The sequence below is a fragment of the Eulemur rufifrons genome, chromosome 6 (assembly GCF_041146395.1).
Source record: "Eulemur rufifrons isolate Redbay chromosome 6, OSU_ERuf_1, whole genome shotgun sequence".
In the NCBI taxonomy this organism is placed as follows: Eukaryota; Metazoa; Chordata; class Mammalia; order Primates; family Lemuridae; genus Eulemur; species Eulemur rufifrons.
The window spans coordinates 18,318,173-18,339,565 of NC_090988.1; the positions used below are offsets into that span (position 1 = coordinate 18,318,173).

The 21,393-nt window shown below is 35.5% G+C and overlaps 1 protein-coding gene across 6 annotated transcripts in view; it reads left to right on the forward strand.

Moving 5' to 3' along the window:
* The window catches only part of SIK3 (SIK family kinase 3), a 228,569-nt gene that overhangs the window by 152,974 nt on the left and 54,202 nt on the right, over positions 1-21,393 (forward strand). For all 6 annotated transcript variants that reach the window (XM_069470852.1, XM_069470854.1, XM_069470853.1 and 3 more), the window contains one exon: positions 2,493-2,654. In XM_069470852.1, coding sequence (XP_069326953.1) covers positions 2,493-2,654 — 162 coding nt within the window. The remainder of the gene's footprint in view (positions 1-2,492; positions 2,655-21,393) is intronic.

Genomic DNA, 21,393 nt, shown 5'->3' on the forward strand with positions numbered 1-21,393 from the left:
AGAATCCTGAGGAACTTTGTGATCCATTAACCAAATGCTTAAATATTTCTTGTATAGTACTGAGTGGACCTTTTAAAAAAATGTCTTCTTAAACATCTTTGAAAGTTAAAGTTTTTTCATATGTAGTAACTCTTAATCAAAGTACATGTTTATTCCCAAATATGCTAGTCTTTCTTTGGCTATAGCATACAAGAGAGTTTACTTCTATTTCGTAGATCAAGGAGTGGGCATATTGGCAGTATAAATGGTTTGTCCAAGGACAACCAATGTGTCATTGTAGTTATAAAACAGAACTAGGTTGTATTCCACCAGCTCCTGGCCTGTGTAACAATTTTGAGAACTTTCCAATCACTTTAGGAAAACAAGGTACTTAGAAATTTATAAAGAGTTTCTTAATAAAAGAAAATCACTTATTTTGAAAATCACAAAATTAACCATTCTGCCGTATTTAAGAAGTGCTTTGATGTGTTCTGGTAATTAGTATTTACTGCCAGACGAATGTCTCTTGGGCACTTTAATTAATGGGTGGCTTGGCCAAATGAGCTTCTGATGGTAAACCTTCATGAAGGTTTATTTTTATGTTTCTCAAGAATAGCTGTCTCTTCAAAGCTCTTTAATTAGACAAAGTTTAGCAACTAAAACATATTATTAGAATAATTAGGCCTTGGGTTAAGAGAACTAGGGGGTCAAAGGAGCAGGTACTGTTAGAGAATGGCCTCTTAAAATAAAACATAGCGTTCTACCTCTGATGGATGTCTAGTTCTTTAACAGCTTATGTTAAGTTACTATCTGTAGTTAGGGACTTGGTGTTGTTTAAAGTTGATATGACAGATCTCACCAGAAACCTAAACACACCAGAGTGTGAGCTCATTTATCACCACCTCTAAACTCCCATAGAAAGCTGTATTCTAGTCCTTTTAACATCTAAGCTGAAGACTTTTTCCTTTTTTCTATTAAATTGGTAATCTTGGCTATAACAATGATTGTGTTCTTGAGGGAAATATTTCAAAGATCTTGTGCGTGGTAAACAAAAATTATAATAATTCCTTTGGGGGGGACTTTCTTAATCATTTAAATTATCTACTTATAAGAAATATTCTTAAAGTTGCTATAGTATTTGCTCTCCAGAATTTTATGTTCTTGTGGTCAAAATGCAGTTTGAATTATTTCAAAATCTGCTATGTGGATGGGTCATTATCCAACTCCCATTCTTTACCCTCTGCCTGCCATTTCTTGCCCCAGGATCTCAGTCTTGGCAGTCATTGCTTGTAAATATGTTTTACCCTGAACTTCCTTTTTGTGATAAAGAAAGGATATACCTGACTCGTCCTCTGGGTGAGTGAAATGTCACCAAAACAATTGGGTATTCTTACCAAAACCGCTACTGATAAACAAACAATAATATATTTATTATTGTCTAGTTTTTCACTTTCTTAATACCTTCGGATGTCCTTTTCCCAGCCAGATCAGTTGATTAAAAGACACCACTGATGAGACTATTAGAAATTTCAAACAGAACATACTGTATCATAGCTAACATTTCTAATCCTATCAGCTGTTATGACCCGTATGTGGTGTTGGTTTATTGAAGAACTGGGTCAAAGACATGTATGTTGTTGGTTCAGTATAAACCTACTACCATTATTGGAAAGTTCTCAAAGAACTTACTAATCGATCAAATCATTTTTATTTTTTTCAAATCATTTTTAAATGTCAAGCATAGCTTGATTTATAGTATGATAGTTTATCACATGTAAATTCTTTTGATATACCTTAGCCAGTGAAATGATATCATTTAAGTTGGTAGAAACTTCACTTGGTTTTTGATTGATGTAATCTGTAAAAATTAACATAGTTTTAAAAACATTTGGTAAACCCAATAAATACAGATATAAAAATGTAGGCATATTGCTATGCATTCTAGAAAACAGTGCCAAGTAAGTGTGTTTTTATGTCAAATTTTTAAACTTTGAGAAATCAGAAGAGATATTAGCCCAAACAGAATCCTATATAAAGCAGTTTTTCCCCCTTAGCGATGACTAATTTCTGTCTACTCTTTCCTGAAAAGATTGATTATTGGGAGCTTGCTTTTTTACTTACCCTTTAACACAGGAAATATTTCTGATACTGATCTTCATGGGTGTGTTTGCTTATGCATATGTAATCCCTTGCAATGAGGATATGAAAAGGAAGGTGTTGCATGCTATGATCATTGAAAAATATCATTGTAACCCTCAGACATCTTTTTTTATTATGGTAGTGCAAGTGTATTCTTACGCATACTTATGCATAACAGGGTTTATATTTAAAATAGCTTGGACACTTACTAAAAATGAGTTTTTATATAATAGATATAAACCAGGACTGTAAGTTTGTTGTTCTTTTTTTGTTTCTCTTCTTTAAGTTATTCCTTTGCATCCCTCCTCAAGTCTACCTTTTGAAATTACACCAGTGTCCAAAATGAGAACTGACTGTCTTCTTCTTCAACACAGACCACCTGGTGGCCCATGGTAGAATGGCAGAAAAGGAGGCCCGTCGGAAGTTCAAACAGATCGTCACAGCCGTCTATTTTTGTCACTGTCGGAACATTGTTCATCGTGATTTAAAAGCCGAAAATTTGCTTCTGGATGCCAATCTGAATATCAAAATAGCAGGTGAGAAGTTTGCTGAGGATGTGGCAATAGGGAGAGAGGACCTTTTCCTTTGGGGTTCTTAAAGCAAGGAACTGTCTGTCTATTAAGTATTGTGAAAGTAAGGAAAATTTAGAATTTTAAAAAATAGCCTGAAAATTGATAAGCTTTCAAAATATATTTACTTTTTATGTAGTATTAGCTGGAACTAGTCTGGGAAGAAAGAAAGGAAAGGGTGATATTTAAAATTCTTTTATTTTGGTTGACAAGTCCTTTTTAAATAATAAGAATAAAATATAGAATAAAGTGGAAAGGAAAATTGCTAAAATTGTATACCCTCTCACCTTCAGTTGAGAAAATTGATTTACATCACTGCTGACACAGAGCAGCTTATTCCAAAGGCTTGTAGTGTTATGGTGATTTAGGGAGAACAGATCTTATGGAGACTTATAGGCAGTCCCGCTTTTTGTCTCCTCACATTTCACTAGTCTGCTCATCTGACAGTGCCTAAAAAGCACTTTTCACTGCCTTGATCTGCTCATGCTTCAGTTTTAGTAAACTATCAGCATTTTGCCTAATGAATGCAAGCTCACCACCTATTGATAGAAGAAAGTGACTGCAGTCTATTCAGAAACTGTAAGTAGGAAGATAAGCCATTTTTGTTTTCTGACAGTTTCCAGTATTGTATTGTGTGTCCCCCATCTCCCGGATAAAAGGAAGGGCATCTCCTATAGAAAACTGAAATATAGCTGGAATATGATTGTCTTGAAAAGCCAAGGTTTAAAGCAGGTCTAAAGATTTCCTTCCTTTAGTAGGGGTAGGAGTCAAGAGTTCAGATTTATATCATATTACATAGGACAAAAGACCTAAATGTACCCTTGCAGGCTGGTGATTCTTCTGACAGTTTATTTTGTGTAGTATAAGCTCCTTCACTTTTACATCCTTGGCTGTCACCTAGCTTTTTACTTATCTCGGTTAGGCTGGTGGCTGCACTCTTGTTTAGAACTTTCACGCAGTTTGTAAGGTCTTTGAATCTTGCACTAATTCATTACATAGTAGGCAGGAATTAAAGGCTTTTTTTATATATATATATATAAATTCATGTTTTTCCTTTGCTCTTAGGTCTGTTTTATTTTCTCCAAAATACTCGTACTCTAGATGCTGGCAATTCTTATAGAAGCAGGTGGCGTGAAAAGGCCTGACAATTTCAAACCCTCTTTTGTAATTATTTCTTGTAGCTTCAATTAAATTAATAGTAATAATAAATTAATAAACCTAAATTACTAAATTACTACTAAACCTGATAGTCTTTGAAAGTATGATAAAATGTATTAATTTCTTATTTTTGCTGTAATAAATCACCACAGATGTAATGGCTTGAAATAACACAGATTTATTAGCTTATAGTTCTGGAAGTCAGACATCTGAAATGAGTTTTATAGGACTAAAATCAAGGTATAGGTAGGGCTGGTTCCTTCTGGAGGCTCTGAAGAGAACATCTGTTTCCTTGCCCTTTTCAGCTTCTAGAGGTCACCTGCATTCCTTGGCTCGGGCCCCTTCCTCACCTTACTCCAACCTCTTGCTGCCAGTGTCACAGCTCCTACTCCTGACTCTGGTCCCCCCTCATTCCCTCTTATAGGGTCCCTTTTGATTACATTGAGCCTCCCTGGCTGATCCAGTATAATCTCCCCACTGTATGATTCTTAATTTAATCATGTTTGCAAAAGTCCATGTAAGGCAACACATTCACATGAACAGAGGTGTAGGACATAGATGTATTTGGGGTCCTGTTATTCAGCCTATCACAAATGTCATTGTAGGGATCTTTGGATTATTGATTAGAGTAGTGACTTAAAAGAAGGCTCTCTTTGTATTCCGTCATTTTATTCTACCTCCACTCATCGAAGGGTAAACTTTTTATAATGCTTCCTTGGTTCTTGATTTTGAATTTAGGACCATTTTAATTTAGTTAAGGAAAATTTCTATGGCCTTTGGTTTTTGTACTGACAAACCAAAAGTAAAAGCAGAGGTCATTGGTATTGAAATTGGAAACTCTATTGAATAAGAAGATTTTTACATGCTTTTCGTCATTAATAGTTAAAACAAATCCAAGTAGTTACAATAAGAGCCTCTGCCTGCCAGTATGTAATTACAGACTCCTGGGGGTGCTGGCAGCCAGCCTTGGGCTCTCTGTGTGTTAACACATATACTTTGGCAAAATTTTTAAGTTCATTAACCCAAAGTCTGCATATTCATTATTTATTTTCAGAGCAAAACAAAGAATAAATGACTTCCAATTTGCGGCCTGCTACAATATCTAACGTTGTCTTTGCTCATGCATTCTTTCTCTTACATGGCATTGTTACTCAGTTTCTCAGTCATTGCCTGAACTTCCTTTCTTGCACGCAAATTAGATGGAATTCTCACTTTCACCTGCCAAGTCTTTGAACTTAATGGACCAGTGGGAGAAATGCTTCTAGTTGAAGCTGACTAGAACATGACTAATTTTGGAGAGGTAGGTTGGATGGTTTTGACAGGCTACCATCAGAAAGGTAATGAAATCGACTTTAATTCTGAAAGCTAAAAGTATCTTCAGATCCCTGATCTTTTCAATGGCTTTATTTAAAAATAAAGTATTATAAATCTTTTTTATGTTACAGTAGCAAATTAACCTGGAACTAATAAAAATTTAGATTAGGATACATAAGAAATTCATGTTTTCCTTATGCCAGTGTTTACCTGAGTGGTTTTAAGATAATCATGCATCCTGTTTGATATAGAATATGAATAAATTGTTCCAGGGACGTTTGTGTGTACATTAGTTATTTTTTACTTATTGTATTAATTAATGTGGCAGTTTATATTTGATACTGTAAAAAATCTCGCTATTACAAATGCCCATGCTAGTGCTGGCCCTCTCAGAGAGAATATGTGTTCCCCTGATGTGAGGGATTGGTATTATAAGATTCAGCTTAGCACAGTGGCACATGTCTGTTGTCCCAGCTATGGGGGGAGGCTGAGGCGGGAGGATCACTTGAGCCCACGAGATTGAGTCCAGCCTGGGCAACATAGTGAGATTCTACCTCAAAAAAGAAAAGATACAGCCATTGTTCTGTAGTTTTATGATTTAAATTCTTGTTTATGAATTTTTGTTCTAGTTCTATTTCTAGAGAGGTGAATAACTTAGTTTTCTTTCTGGTTTTAGAATTTAAAAATTCTTCTTCTTAATGGTAGTAGTAAATATGTCTTCTGTAGAATTTTGTAAAAGTTTTTTCTATCAGTAGTAATACAGAATAAACATTGATCATTTTCAGAATAAAGAATTTTATTTCTGAAAGGCACAGTTACTCAGTCTAGAACTAAGAATTTGTAGTGGTACTCTGGGAATCTTACCTGTTGTTAACAAACGCTCCTTATTCCAGTGGCACAGAAGAGGAGAAAAAGAAGTGGGAAACATGACTCCAGCCCTTAAGAATTCACAATCTATTTGGGCAGCAAATGTTTAGACCTTTGAAAAGTTAAGTAAGACCAAAATCATGCTTTGCACATATATAAAGTACTTCACAAAGCATTTTCACATGTATCACTTAATCATTTTTGGCATGTAAGTATAGTTTATTAGAACACATTAAAATCCCTTCATATTCTGGCACATTTAACTTTCCAAAACTTTGAATTTCTCGTAAAGAACACCCAAACAATTTTTTTTTTCATGTAGAGAATCCCAATGCTGGGGAAAGAATAGGATTCTTGGCCTCTAACTTTTCATTTTTCTAACCTCAGGTGTATGAGGATCTGCAGAGGGGCAGATGAAGGACTGAGAAGGCACAACATGGTTCTTTAAGCATATAGCCTGCATCCTTGGGTAATAGTGTGTTTAACAGCTGCCAAATTATATCTCGATATAATAGAAGACTTGTTATAAGGCACATAATTCATTATCATATTAATTGTGCATTCTAATAAGCACAGGAGTTCCCAGGATAAAGAGAATACTTCAGTTTGTAAAATTCCATTAGATCATAAATTCCACAGAGACTAGAGCCATATCCTATTTGTTTCACCCCCACTGCCTAGTACATACCTGTTCTATAGTAGGTGCTCCATAGCTCTGTTGATCTGAACTTTAGGCAGTGCAGATGAGGACATAAATACCCTATTGAGGACATGACATTTAAGATGAGCCTTAAAGGATGATAACATACACAGGTGGAGAGGGGAGAATTCCAGCAAACGTTTACAAAGTACCTGCTATGTGCAGACACTGATCTAGGCACTGGGTACAGCAGCAGATAAAATAGTCCCCAGGAACTAACATCCTGATGGGGGGAGATAGACAGTAAACACAAACAAATAAGCTCTCATAAGGGCTGTGAAAAAGATAAAATCGAGTAACGTGATAGAATGACTTGTGGGAGAAGACAGTATTTTAACCAGGATAGTCAGAGCCTTCCAAGCAGAAGGAAGAGCAATGCAAAGGCCTGAGAGAGGTGACTTTAATGTATTTGAGGGGTAGGAGAAAGCCAGCATGGCTGGAGGTAATAAGAAGGGGGATAGAAGGGGTTGGGGTGAGAGAGATCGGGTGGTAAGGATGTGGGGTTTTATTTTGGTTCCAGCAGGCAGCTGAGTTGGAGCTGCATGAGCAGCAGTAGAATGTACATGGCATGTTTGCAAAGAAGGTGAAGCAGCTTAGCAGAGGGACACCTCAAGGAGGGGAGTTATGCCTGAGAAGGCAGGAGGAGTGGATGTCTACACTAGATTGTGGAGGTATCTGAATATAGGCTCAATAAACTAAATTCAAGATGGATAAGGAAAAAGATGGGAGTTGGGGGAAAGGGACAGGAAGGCAAGAGAAGACTAAAGGCCGTGAAATGGTAAAACCTGCATAAGGGTGGTGACAGTAGACATGGAAAGGAAGAAAAGGGCAACAAATGTAGGCGATAAAGCAAAGAAGAATTTCTAGGACCAGGTAACCGATCAAATATGTGGTTCAGTCAACGATATGTTTAGAAATGGAAAAATCAAATTTTCTTATTGTTGGATTATATTAAGCTATCAAAGAAAATGCTGTTGTCTTATTTTTTAGTGGTTGATATACTGCTATTTGAAAATAATTTTAATGCCCTTGTCACCAAAGATTAAGTAGAGATATTTCTGTATTTTAAAAAGATTGCCTAAGAAAAAACTGAAATGTAGCCGGCTTACTCCCTGAAAAAGTTTTTTCAAATACTCAGACTTTATGAGAATGTTTTGAAAATTGTGGAAACTTTTTTTTTAACCTAAGAAAGTTGGAAACTTTTCTCTTTAAATGTCGGCTCCCAGAATGGTCTCCATGAGATAGTTTCCACTCCCGTGTTATTGTTTTAGTTGGCAATCAGTAGACGGCAAAGATCTGAAGTACAGCTACAGAAAAGCCAATATTTTGGAAAGAATTTTCAGAGTGCATGGATTTAAGGTACTGTGGAAATTTTTGACCTTAGTGTAGTGAGGGTTGGACTGTTTTTTGTTTTTTTTTGAAATTGAGAAATTAAAACATTTCATAAGTCAGTTGACCTTTCATCGTCAGTGTGAATATTCTGAGATACTGTCACATAGAAAAAACGGGTTGGAAACCTTGGGTTTTTGAGAACACTTCTATGGTGTAGTGATTGAGAATGTCTCTGACTAGTTGTAGGAAATAGTTATGCAGTATTTATATTAATCCAAACTTTATTTCATGATCCTAACATTCATTATTTATCATTTAGTGCACCTCCCAGGTTGACATGTCACTAAATTGAGACCCAGACAGGCCATTGTGACTGTCCTGAATTTAGGTCATAATAGAGCCTAGGAATTTTAACATCTCAATTTGTGTACTCATCCTGAAATGGCATGTAACCCTCAACTAGAAGCTACTAAATAACCTTAAAAATGTTGACCCTTGGAAAATAAAATTTGAAAAACTATCTCTTCTGCATCTTATTCCCAAGACTAGAACTTTACAAATGAACAGTTAATGTACCTTTATTCAAAAGGCATTTCAGATACATAGTTGATTTATTTTGTATGAAAAAATTCTAAAGTTAAAATTCAAGGCCAGGCACTATGGCTCACACCTGTAATCCTGGCACTTTGGGAGGCTGAGGTGGCAGGATCTCTTGAGGCCACGAGTTTAAGACCAGCCTGGGAGACTAGGCAGACCCTGCCTCTACAAAATTTTTTTTAAAAGATTAGCTGGGTGTGGTGGTGTGTGCCTGTAGTCCCAACTCCTCAGGACACTGAGGCAGGAGGATTGCTTGAACTCAGGAGTTCGAGGAGGCAGTGAGCTGTGATCATGCCACTGCACACTAGCCTGGGCAACAGAGCAAGACCCTGTCTCTGAAAAATCTATCAATCAAATGAGCAGATTTTTGTCAATTAGAGTTTTAGGTTATATGTGAGGTCTTACTGGTCTTGAAAAGTGATTGCATTTTGCTACTATCAAGAACAATTCTATGTTTGTAGGGGCTCACTTCACGATAGCTATGCTACCAGTGCAGAAACATTGCTTCTCAGATTTTCCCACTGTGGTTTCCCTAATAGCAGAGGAGAATGAACTCATGCAGGGTAGGGTGTGTGGGATATTGATTACATAATCTGAAATAGCCCACTTTAAACACATTTTTAATCACATGCTTTAACTTTAAAAATCATGTACATTTTGTGTTCTACTTCAATGTCGTATCTGTATTTGTTTTAATATTAAAATTACTAACTTAGTTTAACATAGAAAAAAGTTGATGTTCTAGGAAGAGCCATTCTATTTAGCCTATAGCTTCACATAACTCTGGGCACGCTGATGTATTTCACCTGAGGTTAGGTAAACATATGACAGTTTGAGAAACTGAGAATAAAGAATTGTATTGTCAACCATCGATTCCTCTTACACAATCTTCTAGTTTGTACATCATGACTTCTCTAATACTTTTCCTCAACCTCGAGGATTTTCATGCCAGTATCTACTAATTGCAAGTTACTTATTCTGGGAATAATTATAGAAAGAGGAAATTGGAGGTTGAGAATAGAAAAGGAGAGGAAAACAAGGCAGAAAAGAAATGGAATCTTTGCTTTGAGGCCTTGGGCAAAAGAAAAGAAACTGGGAAAAGAAGTCTAGCCTGAGAGCTTGCTTGTTCCATCCAGGGGAGAAGGGAGCTGAGCTGAGTGTGAGACGGTTTAGGCTGGCAAGTGCTTTAGACCTGCCAAAGCATCTCAAAATTTCACGTTGCTCTTTGTCTCTAGGACCATGTTGGGCATGGCATTTAATAAAATGTGAGTTGATAAGTATATGAGGTGTTCATTAGCCTGATTTAATCAGTTGATGTTGTTTAGAGGCTAAAAAATCACCTAGAGTGCTCCTTCACACTGATGCTGAAGAAGTCTGTATTGTGTTGTATAAAGTGTGATAGAAACTTAAATTTAAAGGGATATCAAAAAGAGTGAGAATGATTTCCTAGGCAAGCCTTTGCTAAGTGACAGAATATTAGTAAAAGTCCCCATTAGTCCAAAATCTGTTTCTCACTTGTATGAGTTCTGAACTGTATATACCTTTATCAGTTAGTTCTCTGGAAATGGTGAGAGGGTGAGTATAATGTTGATGTCTGTTTTCTTAGTCTCAAATTGAGGAAAACTCAGTTTGCTAGTGGAAGGCATGGGCATTTCATCTAGTCTTCCAAAAACATATTGATTCATGTAATCTTTGGCTTTTCTTTGCTGAGGCCATACACAGACCACTCTTAATTTAACACCTCAAGTAGTATACAGGATCTTTTCCTAGTCAGTGATTTCTGAATCCTCAGAGGTTCTCAATGTTCCTGGAGATTCACATCATAAAAAGTGATAATGACTTCTCTTGCCTTTCTACTGTTTAGAAGTTATTATACGAAATAATTATTTATGTCTTCCCACCCTCCTTAAATGGAATAGTTTGAGAGCCTCTGACTATAAATCAAGTGAGTCTACCTGCTAGCAGGGAGCTAATAAACATGTTTATGATTCAGTCATTCTGTTTATTACTCAGTTGAAGTAGTTGGCTACCATGATAGTTTTGACCGGGATGCAGTTTTTTCATTATATTTTATTAAATTTATATCTGTTATGGACCATTGGACTGTATAAAGCATAAGAAACAATAATGTTGAAATTCAAATTGATGAGAAGAAAAATGATGCCGCAGGACAAACTTCACCAAATTCATGAATTGTCTCCATTTGATCATTGTTCTTATATAGTACATTGGGCCTCAAAAAACAAAATTAAAAAAATTGTATACTACATACATACATAATGTATACACACTGCATGTATGATATACGTATTTTACACACACATATATCCATATCTGTATTTATCTGTATCCCCATATATTATATCCAGTTTGATTTATTAGAAACAAAGACTGTCAACATTCATAGTGTATTATTTGCAAAGCAATGCTTATAAATAATGGCCTAAAACTTGCTAATCCATTTCATCATTTAAAAACAAAACATGAAAATAATTCAGATAAACAAGCTTGATTTTTAGGTTCAAATATGTAAGCATTTCAAATACCAGGTCGTGAAAAGTTTTCATCTATTTTGGGTATTATAATCTCAATATATATGTGTATCCCAAACTAAACAATATATCAATTTTACTTATTTTTTATATTTGAATTTTTTTTTTTTGAGACAGGGTCTTGCTGTCTTGCCTGGGCTAGAGTACAGTGGCATCATCATAGCTCACTGCAACCTCAAACTCCTGGGCTCAAGTGATCCTCCTGCTTCAGCCTCCCAAGTAGCTGGTACTATAGGCATGCACCACTGTGCCTGGCTAATTTTTCTATGTTTTGTAGAGACAGGGTCTCACTCTTGCTCTGGCTGGTCTTGAACTCCTGACCTCAAATGATCTTCCCACCTCAGCCTCCCAAACTGCTAGGATTACAGGCATGAACCATCGCTCCCAGCTGATATATCAATTTTAAATGAACACTTTTCCTTACATAATTTAAGTAATTAAATAGTGTGAGTCACTTGTAAAATGGAAAAATATGTGTTTGTCTTAAAATTCATCATGAACTTTCATATCAATCTTTAAATAATATGCTAATGTAAAATAAAATATCTTTTACTTAAAGTTACATCTTTATAATAAAGCATGCAAAAACAAGAAAAATATTCTAAAAATTTCTTTGTTGGGAGGTTTTTAAGATAATACATTCCTTTGAAGGGAGTTTTTGAGTCATAAAAGTTGGAAAATACTGGATAACTGTATAATTAAATAGCGTACAGTTTTCTTTACATTCTAATCCAAGTATAACCTTGGTTTTCTTGATCAGATTGAGAGATTCTCTAAACTCTTGATAGAATCTTCAGAAAAACCGCTTTTCTCTATTATATACCAATTGTCCCCAGAACTTTTCCTTAAAACTCATGAGATGATTATAATTATGTAGTTAGATGTGTGCTTGTTTCCTGTATATCTCCCCCTACTGGACTAATCTGCTCCATGAGGGCAGGGACCGTGTCTGTCTTGTTTACCTTGTACTTAGAACACATTTGTGGTCCATCAAAAAATTGGGGAGGGGAGTACTTTACTCCTGTTATCATATTTACACATTACCTTTCAGATGAGTTACTTTTCAGATATCTGCTCTCATTTGAATTATGTTTATTCTATTAGCTTTGACTTAAGACAGTATTTGTTACCTGCTGTTAATGTCTAGGTAACACTTTAGAGCTTCTTAAATGACAGTCGTATCTTTTCTCCAAAAGTAGGCTTCTGCTTATAGACCAAATGTCTTAATTTTTAATTTGGAAAACATTGTTATTATAACTATATACTTTATTTCTATTTGGTATCATTAATTTGTTAAGAATTTAAGGGAACTTTGCTTCGTCATGTTCTATAAAAGGTACAGCACAATTTTGTATAGTATACTCACCTGTCAGTATTAGACATTTACTTGATTGAATGATTGGACTTACATTGTTTTAATTGGCACAATTTAAAATCATTACTATAGTAGTACTCATTAATGTTTTTAAGAATTCCAATGAATATTGCTCGCATGCATTATAGAAAGTGTCTCACCCTTTTCTTTATACATCTGTTCAATACTGAGTTTGATGAAAAGATCCTCTGTTAGGGAGGGATTTTTGTTTTTTGGGTTTCTGTGAGAAGGATTGGGTTGTCCTATCTATAATAGAGAGGAGAAGAATGGTTTATTACCTCATTTAAAAATAGCTGAGTTCAGTGATCCCACCTGCTAAGGTGTTTAGGGGGAAAATACCTAACTTATTCACTTAACATGCCAAACTAATGCTTGTCCAAATCCCTCCCCCCACCCCAATAAGCAGATTACTTTTTTTTTTTTCCATGAAGAAATTTTCTCTTGTTTATATATGATCAGGCTGAGTCAGTAGTTTTTGGCATTACTTCTCTGTTAGCTCCTAGTGAGGAAGTTCAGCCAGAGGTTGGAGTGATTGGTAAATACTGAGGACTTCGCAAGATCCATTTTTAAGAGCAAACTAATATTGTGACTCCTGGGAACTTTGAAACTCATCCTTCATCACTACCGTAATTCTGAGATCCACACAGTTGACTCTTGTTTTGTTCAATTCCAAATAAAGCTTTTGGGTCACATGATTTCTGGACTGGTAATATTGTATACGAAAAGCAGATTTAGTTCCTTATTTGTGTCATGTTCCTGTTAAAATATAGATTTTAAAAGTCTGTATAACAGTTTAAATCCCATTTATATTGTACTCTTATCTCAATGTTGATCTTTGTTTCTTTGAGTCATTTCTAGCAAGAACACCTAGCAGCTTGTCCTCCTATTCCCCTTTATGTCCATTGAGAAATTAATCAAGGGTCAAAATTATTTTTGTTCTTTGTCTTTGTCTCTAATTGTAATTGTAGTAATTGGGGTTGTAAGCCCACAGAAGCTTTCATATTTGAAAACATGAAGGATCTTGTCACAGTGTTTTCTGGTGAGGTTGTTGATTTAGGATAAATAAATATTTTCCCACTTCACTTTTTCCCTCTGCTTCCCACTTCCAAGCTGTTTACAAGGAATTGAAGCACGAGTTACCCTTGGAAGGAGAAAGGTTGGCTGTCAATCTTTTCTGTACTGTATTGCCTTAACACAGATACTAAGAACATTAGAACTGGCTGAAGGCTGTGCCTAATCTGTTTCCATCTGCTTCGAATTGTTCTTTGGTCAGCCAAAAAACAAGTCAAGGGTATTGCTCTGAAGTGGTGAACCAAATAAGAAAATTTCCTGTTGCAGTTGTCCTGATTTTTAAATTAGTACCACTCATTCTTCCCTCTCTCCCCTTACCACATACACGTATCCAGTTGATGATATACTTATTTTTAGGGATATCAGTATCACTACCGTATATAGCTCCAGGCTCCTGATCTTGCCTAGAACAAAGAATTTCAAGTCTCAAAATTGATAGTAAGCTCTGGCATTTAAACCATCCTTGAAGACAGACACACGGTTCAAATTAAAGTCTGCTGCTCAGTATTAAGAGAAAGAGATTCAAATTGCCATTTCAGCCTGCAGACAAATACTAACCAACCAGGGTGTTGGGGGTTGGAAAAGAGACTTAAATTATATTAAGATCCAGTTATGAGTGGAGAAATAAATGACCATAGGCCACATGAAGAGAACAACTCCACTCCACCCATTATAGCTTCTGTTATGTGGGTGTGGGTATCCATCTTAACTGGTTTCTTCTGTTGTTTCTCCCTATTCTTTGTGTAACTCTTTAGAATATTTATCATTTTACTGTTGAATTTGTAGGTCATAAATCTCTGTATTGTCATTAAGTATACAGTAAAGGGATATAAACTGTTTTTATTGGCATTAGTACCTGAGAATTATCTGAAACTAACTGCTCGGTGTTTTAGTTCTTATTGTTCAAGATGATGTTTTACAAGTCTTTATATTTAAAATAAAAAAATTTAATTATGGAATTATAAGCATACCGTAGGAAATTTAAACAACAAAAGATTTTTAAATATTCAAACTGTAATCCCACCTCTAAAACTATTGTTATTATTTTGAATGCATTTCCTTTTGTCTTTTTTCCTATACACGTTTTCCATAATTATAATCAGTGTGTATACAATTTTATGTGCTGCTTTTATCCCTTTTATCAAATGGTTTTCTCATGCTGTTCCACATAATCATCATTTTTAATGATTTTATGTCAAGTAGATATACCATAATTTACTTACCCCATATTGTTTTAGGATCATAGTAATTCTTGACAGAGTTTTGGTGTGAGCAACCCCCACCTTGGCATTTATTAGTGCACTTCAGAACCACAAAGTTTATTTAACCTTTTCAACTCACACTGAATCTTTTCTTTGCCTTAAGTTTCTGTGTTATTTTTTTGTTCTAATTTTTTACTTATATTGCAGTTGTCACTCTTCTGTATTTTTCCTTTATATTTCACCAGCATTTGGCCTGCTAGTGCTCTTCACCTTGAGCCATGTGAACGGAACTTCAGCTAATGATAGTGTAGTTTATTGGTGTCCCCTCGAACCTAACCAATTAGAATGATCCCAGGCATTCTCCGTTTCTCCTTCCTAGGCTGACTCGAGCTGGGGCAGTACAGCACTGCAGTATTCCTTGGGCTGATATTAGCTCTGGAATGCTAAAAGAAGATAGCTACAAAATGCAAAGTGCCTGTGGTTTTAAGAAATGATTAGGCTCTGCTCGTTCACTGACTTGTTACCTGTGGGATGTGAATGATTAAAGATTATAGTCAGAAAAAAAATGTTCTAAAAAAAAGTTAGGGGGGTGTTAAGATTATCTGAAAGACTTACCAAACCATGTCAGCTTTCAGTTATCCAGTTTTCTTAAAAAATATTTCCAGGTTTTTTGTTTTTTTCTCCTTTTCTAACCATCCATCCATCTTTCTTTCTTTCTTTCTTTCTTTCTTTTTTTTTTTTTTGAGACAGGGTCTCACTCTGTTGCCTGGGCTAGAGTGCCGTGGCCTCAGCCTAGCTCACAGCAACCTTAAACTCCTGGGCTCAAGCGATCCTCCTGCCTCAAGCTGGGACTGCAGTCATGGGCCACCACGCCCAGCTAATTTTTTCTATATATTTTTAGTTGTCCAGCTAATTTCTTTCTTTTTTTTAGTAGAGATGGGGTCTCACTCTTGTTCAGGCTGGTCTTGAACTCCTGAGCTCAAATGATCCACCCTCCTCAGCCTCCCAGAGTGCTAGGATTACAGCATCCATGACCACTGCACCCAGCCCATCCATGTTTTTTTGATCCGATAGTTTATCAAGCATGTTTACCTTAAGTTGGACATATTGGAGGTAAAGAAGGAAAATCTAAATTTTTTTAGTGTTCTTTGTTAACAGCTCTTGTTTGAAGTAAAGAAGCCAGTGACATTATAGACCAAAAATGAATTTTTAAATTAGCTGTATGTAATGTATACTTTTGTCTCTTACTAATATGGGTTATTGAGAAAGTTATTTTATGAGTCTAAGGGTAATACTAATACTTTTAACCATGTGAACTGCTTATTATTTATACCTAATTCCCATTTTGAAACTAAAATGGTTATACCTATTATTAAAATATTTATTCCTCCTTTAAAATTATATTACTATAACTATAAATTTTATCATTGCATATAAACTTCTCCGAGTTTGCATATAGTTCTTCATATAGGATTATTGCTGTTTTCAACAAAAACTTCAGTGGGATCTCTGTTTTAGCAAGTAGTTCCCAATTCCTACACTGTGAGTTCTCATATACTCTTTCTGTTTCCAACCGTATCTCTCTTTTCCTCCTTTTCTCCCTCCCTCTCTATTCTTAGTTGATCAGTGACTCATTTGTAAGGTATTTATTAAGTGCCTTCTCTTCCCCCAGGCACTGTTTAGGCCCTAGGAAATCAGTGGTGAGAAAATCCCTGCCCCCAAGAGCCACGGTGATTGTGAGTTTAGGTTTCAGTGAAATGGCTCCGAATGGCAAGAAATAGAAGTAGGGGAGAAAAAGAGAGCTATTCTTTTTTCCTTCATTATTTAAAATATTATGTATACACACAGAAAATATTCCTTAAGCATATGCATACACGATAATGAATCACTAAGGCAAACACCTGTGTAATTATTATACCACTTAGGGTCAAAAACCAGAACATTTCATCAGCCCAGTCTGTACCCCTCAGCACCTCATCCCTCTCCCAAGAGGTAAAAAGTATCTTGACTTTTGTGTTGATCACCTCTGTGCTTTACTTTATAGTTTTGTTTTTTTTTTTAAAATAGTTTTACCACTGATGTAATGCATTACTGAGGAGTTTTTCTCCAAGGGAATACTATTTATATTGAATATAATGCACAATGGTTCTGTCCTTAAACAATGCAGTTTTGCTTGTTTTTGCACTGTGTATGAATAGAATCATATTGAAAACATTATTTTGTGTCTTATTTCACGCACCTGTCTGTGAGATTTATCCATGTTGTTTGTATAGCTGTGATTTATTCATTTTATTTCTATTAATATATAGTATCCCATGATATGAATATGCCACAAGTTATTTTTTCATTGCACCTATTGATAGATTTTTAGGTTGCTTTCAGTTTGGGGCTCTTATTAAATAGCTGCAATGAGCATTCCTAAAGTTTATCCTGGTATACTCTTAAACATTGATGTGTATTCTTAAACATTTAAGACTATAAACCCAGGAATGAAATTGCTGGCTCATATAGTTATGTCGGTTTTCAGTTTTAGCTTGATAATACCACGCTGGTTACCAGCATGTGTGAGCGTTCCCCTTGCTCCATGTCCTCTCCAGTGCTTGGTGTTATTATTCTTCTTAATTTTTGTCTCATCTGGCAAGTATGTAATGGTTATCTTGTGGTTTTAATTTTTCTCTTTAATAATAAAGTTGAGCCTCTTTTTGTGTCTGTTGGCCTTTTTTTGTCAATTGTCTTTCTTAAATAAGTCTTTTGCCCATTTTTCTACTGGGTTTTCTGTCTGTCTTACTGATTTATAGTTTTTTGTTTCTTTTTGATAGTCTGGATACAAGTTCTTTGTTTTTTATGTTACAAATATTTTTCATTACTTTGTGGTTTCTCATTTAGTTCTCTTTAAATATCTTTCAATGAATAGACACTTTAATATGATTTTAATGTAACCATATTTACCACTTTTCTCTTTATGATTAGTGCTTTTTGTTTCTTGTTTAAGAAATCCTTCCATCCCCCGAGACCATAAAGATATTCTCCATTATTTCTTTTTTATAAGACCTTTATGGTTTTACCTTTTACGTTAGGACTGTAATCCACCTGGGATTGATTTTGGGATATAGAGTGAGGTAGGTGTCCTATTTAATTTTTTTCCATATGGTTAACCAGTCGTTCCTGGGAAGTTTTTTGAAAAATTTATCCTTTTCCCACTGGTACACAGTGTCTACCATTCTTTTCTTTGTGTAGTTTTTAAAGAAACTTGAAAACGCAGAATGTTTCTTAAGGACTATATATCTTTGGGAATTACATCAACAGAGCAAAGGGTTGACAGTCGATAATAAAATGTAAAACAGTAGACTGTAATAACTATGGAATTTGTAAGTTATAATAAAATAATTATGGATATACATTTACTTAAATACAAACATACACCTAGTGCTGAAAGCACAGTATGGGCATGGACTTTGAGGGCACTGAGAACTGGCATCATAGGCTGGATCTAACTTACTAATTTTTTTTTTACTTTTATACTTGGGCATGTTACTTAACTCCTGAACCTCCCTTTCTCAGGCATAAAACAAAAATCATGCTCATCTCAGTGAGGTAATAAATACGAGGTACTACTGCACAGCACAAGACAGAGAGTCCTTTAAAAATGTCTATTTACTTTATTCCTTATAATTCAAAGTGCAACACAAGTGGGAAAGTTGCTGCATTGAGAGAGATGAGTCAAGGACAACCCAGTCTAGGTCTTCCCGGGATACCTGGCTCTCTCCAGAGTTCTTTCCATTCAACTCCATGGCCAAGGTGCTCATTTCTAAGTACTCTGAATGAATTTGCTAATAATTTAGGCTTATTTATTGGCTATAATCAAACTTGGTAAGAAATGCCTTATTTTATTCATAGCATGACATTCTAGATGCTTTAGAATGAATCTGGATTATGTGTGTAGTCTATTCCTATGAGTTAGCCTGTCTTTAAAACAAACAAACATAAATTCTGTGGGGGAAATGATAACCATTTCTAATCCAGAGTAATTATGCCATCATTGTTTCCCCCCAGATAAAAGTTGCATAATGAGTGGAGGACGTTATATGGGTGCTGTAAGCTACCTTTCCCTTCTGCGAAATGCTTTTCTCTTCTCTTAGTTTCCTATTTATAATGATATTTTTCTGACTTTCTTACTTTAACCACCCTTTTCTCTCTCCTTTTTGCTATATCCTCTTTCTGTTCTTGTACCTATGAACTAGGAAGTTCCTATAGGTATTTACTAAGCCTTAATTGTTGTCCATCCCTTTTCTATACTTATCCTTTCGAAAATATTTTATCCATTTATTACCACAACTCAATTCCTCAGAACATCACCACTTGAATTTCATATCACCTTCTCTAACTCAGGACATGAAAAAGTAATTTTTTTTTATTCTGAAACCAACTTTTACCTTTCTTAAGCCTGTCATTTACCCAGATACTTCAGGGCCATATTCTCTACTTTTCCTTCTTTTTCATCTCATGTATTTCTATATGTTATTAAGTAGTGTCTGCTCTTTTCAAAATATTTTTCAAATAGTTTCTCTTATTTTAACTACTCCGACATTATCACAGGCCTTCAACATTCACCTCACACCTAAGCCAATCTTGCTTTAGGTTAATTTTACCGTATCACCTGCCTGCTCCAAAAGTTCCAACAACTCCTATTGCCTGTAAGAGTGGTTCTCAAATGTCTTTAGAAAAAGTTATGTTTTGTTTGTTTCTTTACATTGACACCAAAAGCATAAATGACAAAAGAAAATGTAGATAAATCAGACTTCATGAAAATTAAAAACACTTGTACATCAAAGGACACCATCAAGAAACTGAAAAGACAGTTCACAGAATGGGAGAGAATATTTGCTACTCGTGTATCTAATAAATGACTTATATCCAGAATACGTAAGGAATGCTCGCAACTCAATAATAGAAAGAAAACCCAACTGAAAAATGGACAAAAGATTTGAATAGACATTTCTCCGAAGCAGATATACAGATGGCTGATAAGCATATGAAAAGAAGCTCGGCATCATTAGCCATCAGGGAAATGTATCAAAATCAAAACCACAGTAATATACTGCTTTACACCCACTAGGATGGCTGTAATAACAATAATATAAAAGACAATACCTGTTGGCAAAGATGTGGAGAAATCTGAACCCTTGTACATTGCTGGTAGGGATGTATTAATAAAATGGTACAGACACTTTGGATAACAGTTTGGGCAGTTCCTAAAAGAGTTAAACATAGAGTTACCATGTGACCCAGCAATATTTCTTATTCTTCATCTCAGTATGGCTGTAGGGGGGAAAAAACAAGGTAAATAAAAGCAGTCTATGAGTGGAACAGTAGTGAGAGTGTGTCACGAACCAAAGGTTACAATTAATTCATAATCAAATTCTTTATACCTGAAATCCAATAAAAATTTTAATTGGGGGAAAAAGAAGAAAAGAAAAGAAAAAAAAAAGCAATGGCCCAGAGAATAAAGTCTGAGGTCCTCATTCTGACATTTAAAGCTGTATTTTATCTGCCCTGATGCTACTGTGCACTCTTTATTTCTTGCCACCTGCCCCTGCAAACCCTTCATCATACCCAGGGCAGTCTCTTAATTGTCCCTTGAACTTAACAAGTTAATTCTAAGTGTTCTTCCTTGCTTATGCTCTTTCCCAACTACATTCAGAAAACCCTCTCCACCTCCACCTCTGCTTCTCCAGATCCTGGCCATTTGGCCAAGTTCTACTTCCTTTTTGAGTCTTTCCCTAGCATCTTATCTTTTATGCCTTTGGTTCATTCATAGGAACTAACACATTGCTGTACTCATTGGAAGGGTTCCATAAATACATGTTCAATAAATGATCGAAGGAAATGGAGGAACTTATTTAGAGACTTGTAAAAGAGACATTAAGAATGAGAAGCTTTAGTAAATAGTGAAAGACGTTATGACTAAGACCAGCTCCAGAACCAAAATAAGATGAAGAAGCTCATTGAACGGAAACAGTATTCTAGTTCAAGTCACAGGTCAAACTTAAGCTCTAATGCTTGTCTTTACCTACTTCTTTGACATTTCAGACTCGAGCCAGTAAAACTTCTTCCTCAGGTTTTTTTTTGTTTTTTTTTTTTAACTCACAGCTTTAATTTTTGTTATGAGAATTTTCCCTTCCAAGTTGCATGATCTTTCAGTTTTTTTCAGTCATCTATATGTGTAGGTAACTAAAAACAGCAAAAATCTTAGTAATTCTGTTCCTTGTCTGTCTGTTCTCCACCTACCCCATCCCACCTCCACTTCCTACCCTAACAGCCCAGCATTTCCCTGTACTTGCCTAAACTGCCAACAAAACCCAAAATAGACTAGTTTGAGTTTTAACTGCTTTTATTTTTTCCTTGCAGTTCTTTTAAAATATGTAGCAAAATGTCCCCAAAGGCAAGCATTTCAGAGAATAAAGAGGAGGTATTCTCCCCATCTCAGTTATTCAGTCCCTGAAGTGTTGATTGGAAGGAACTGAACTTTTCAAAATGA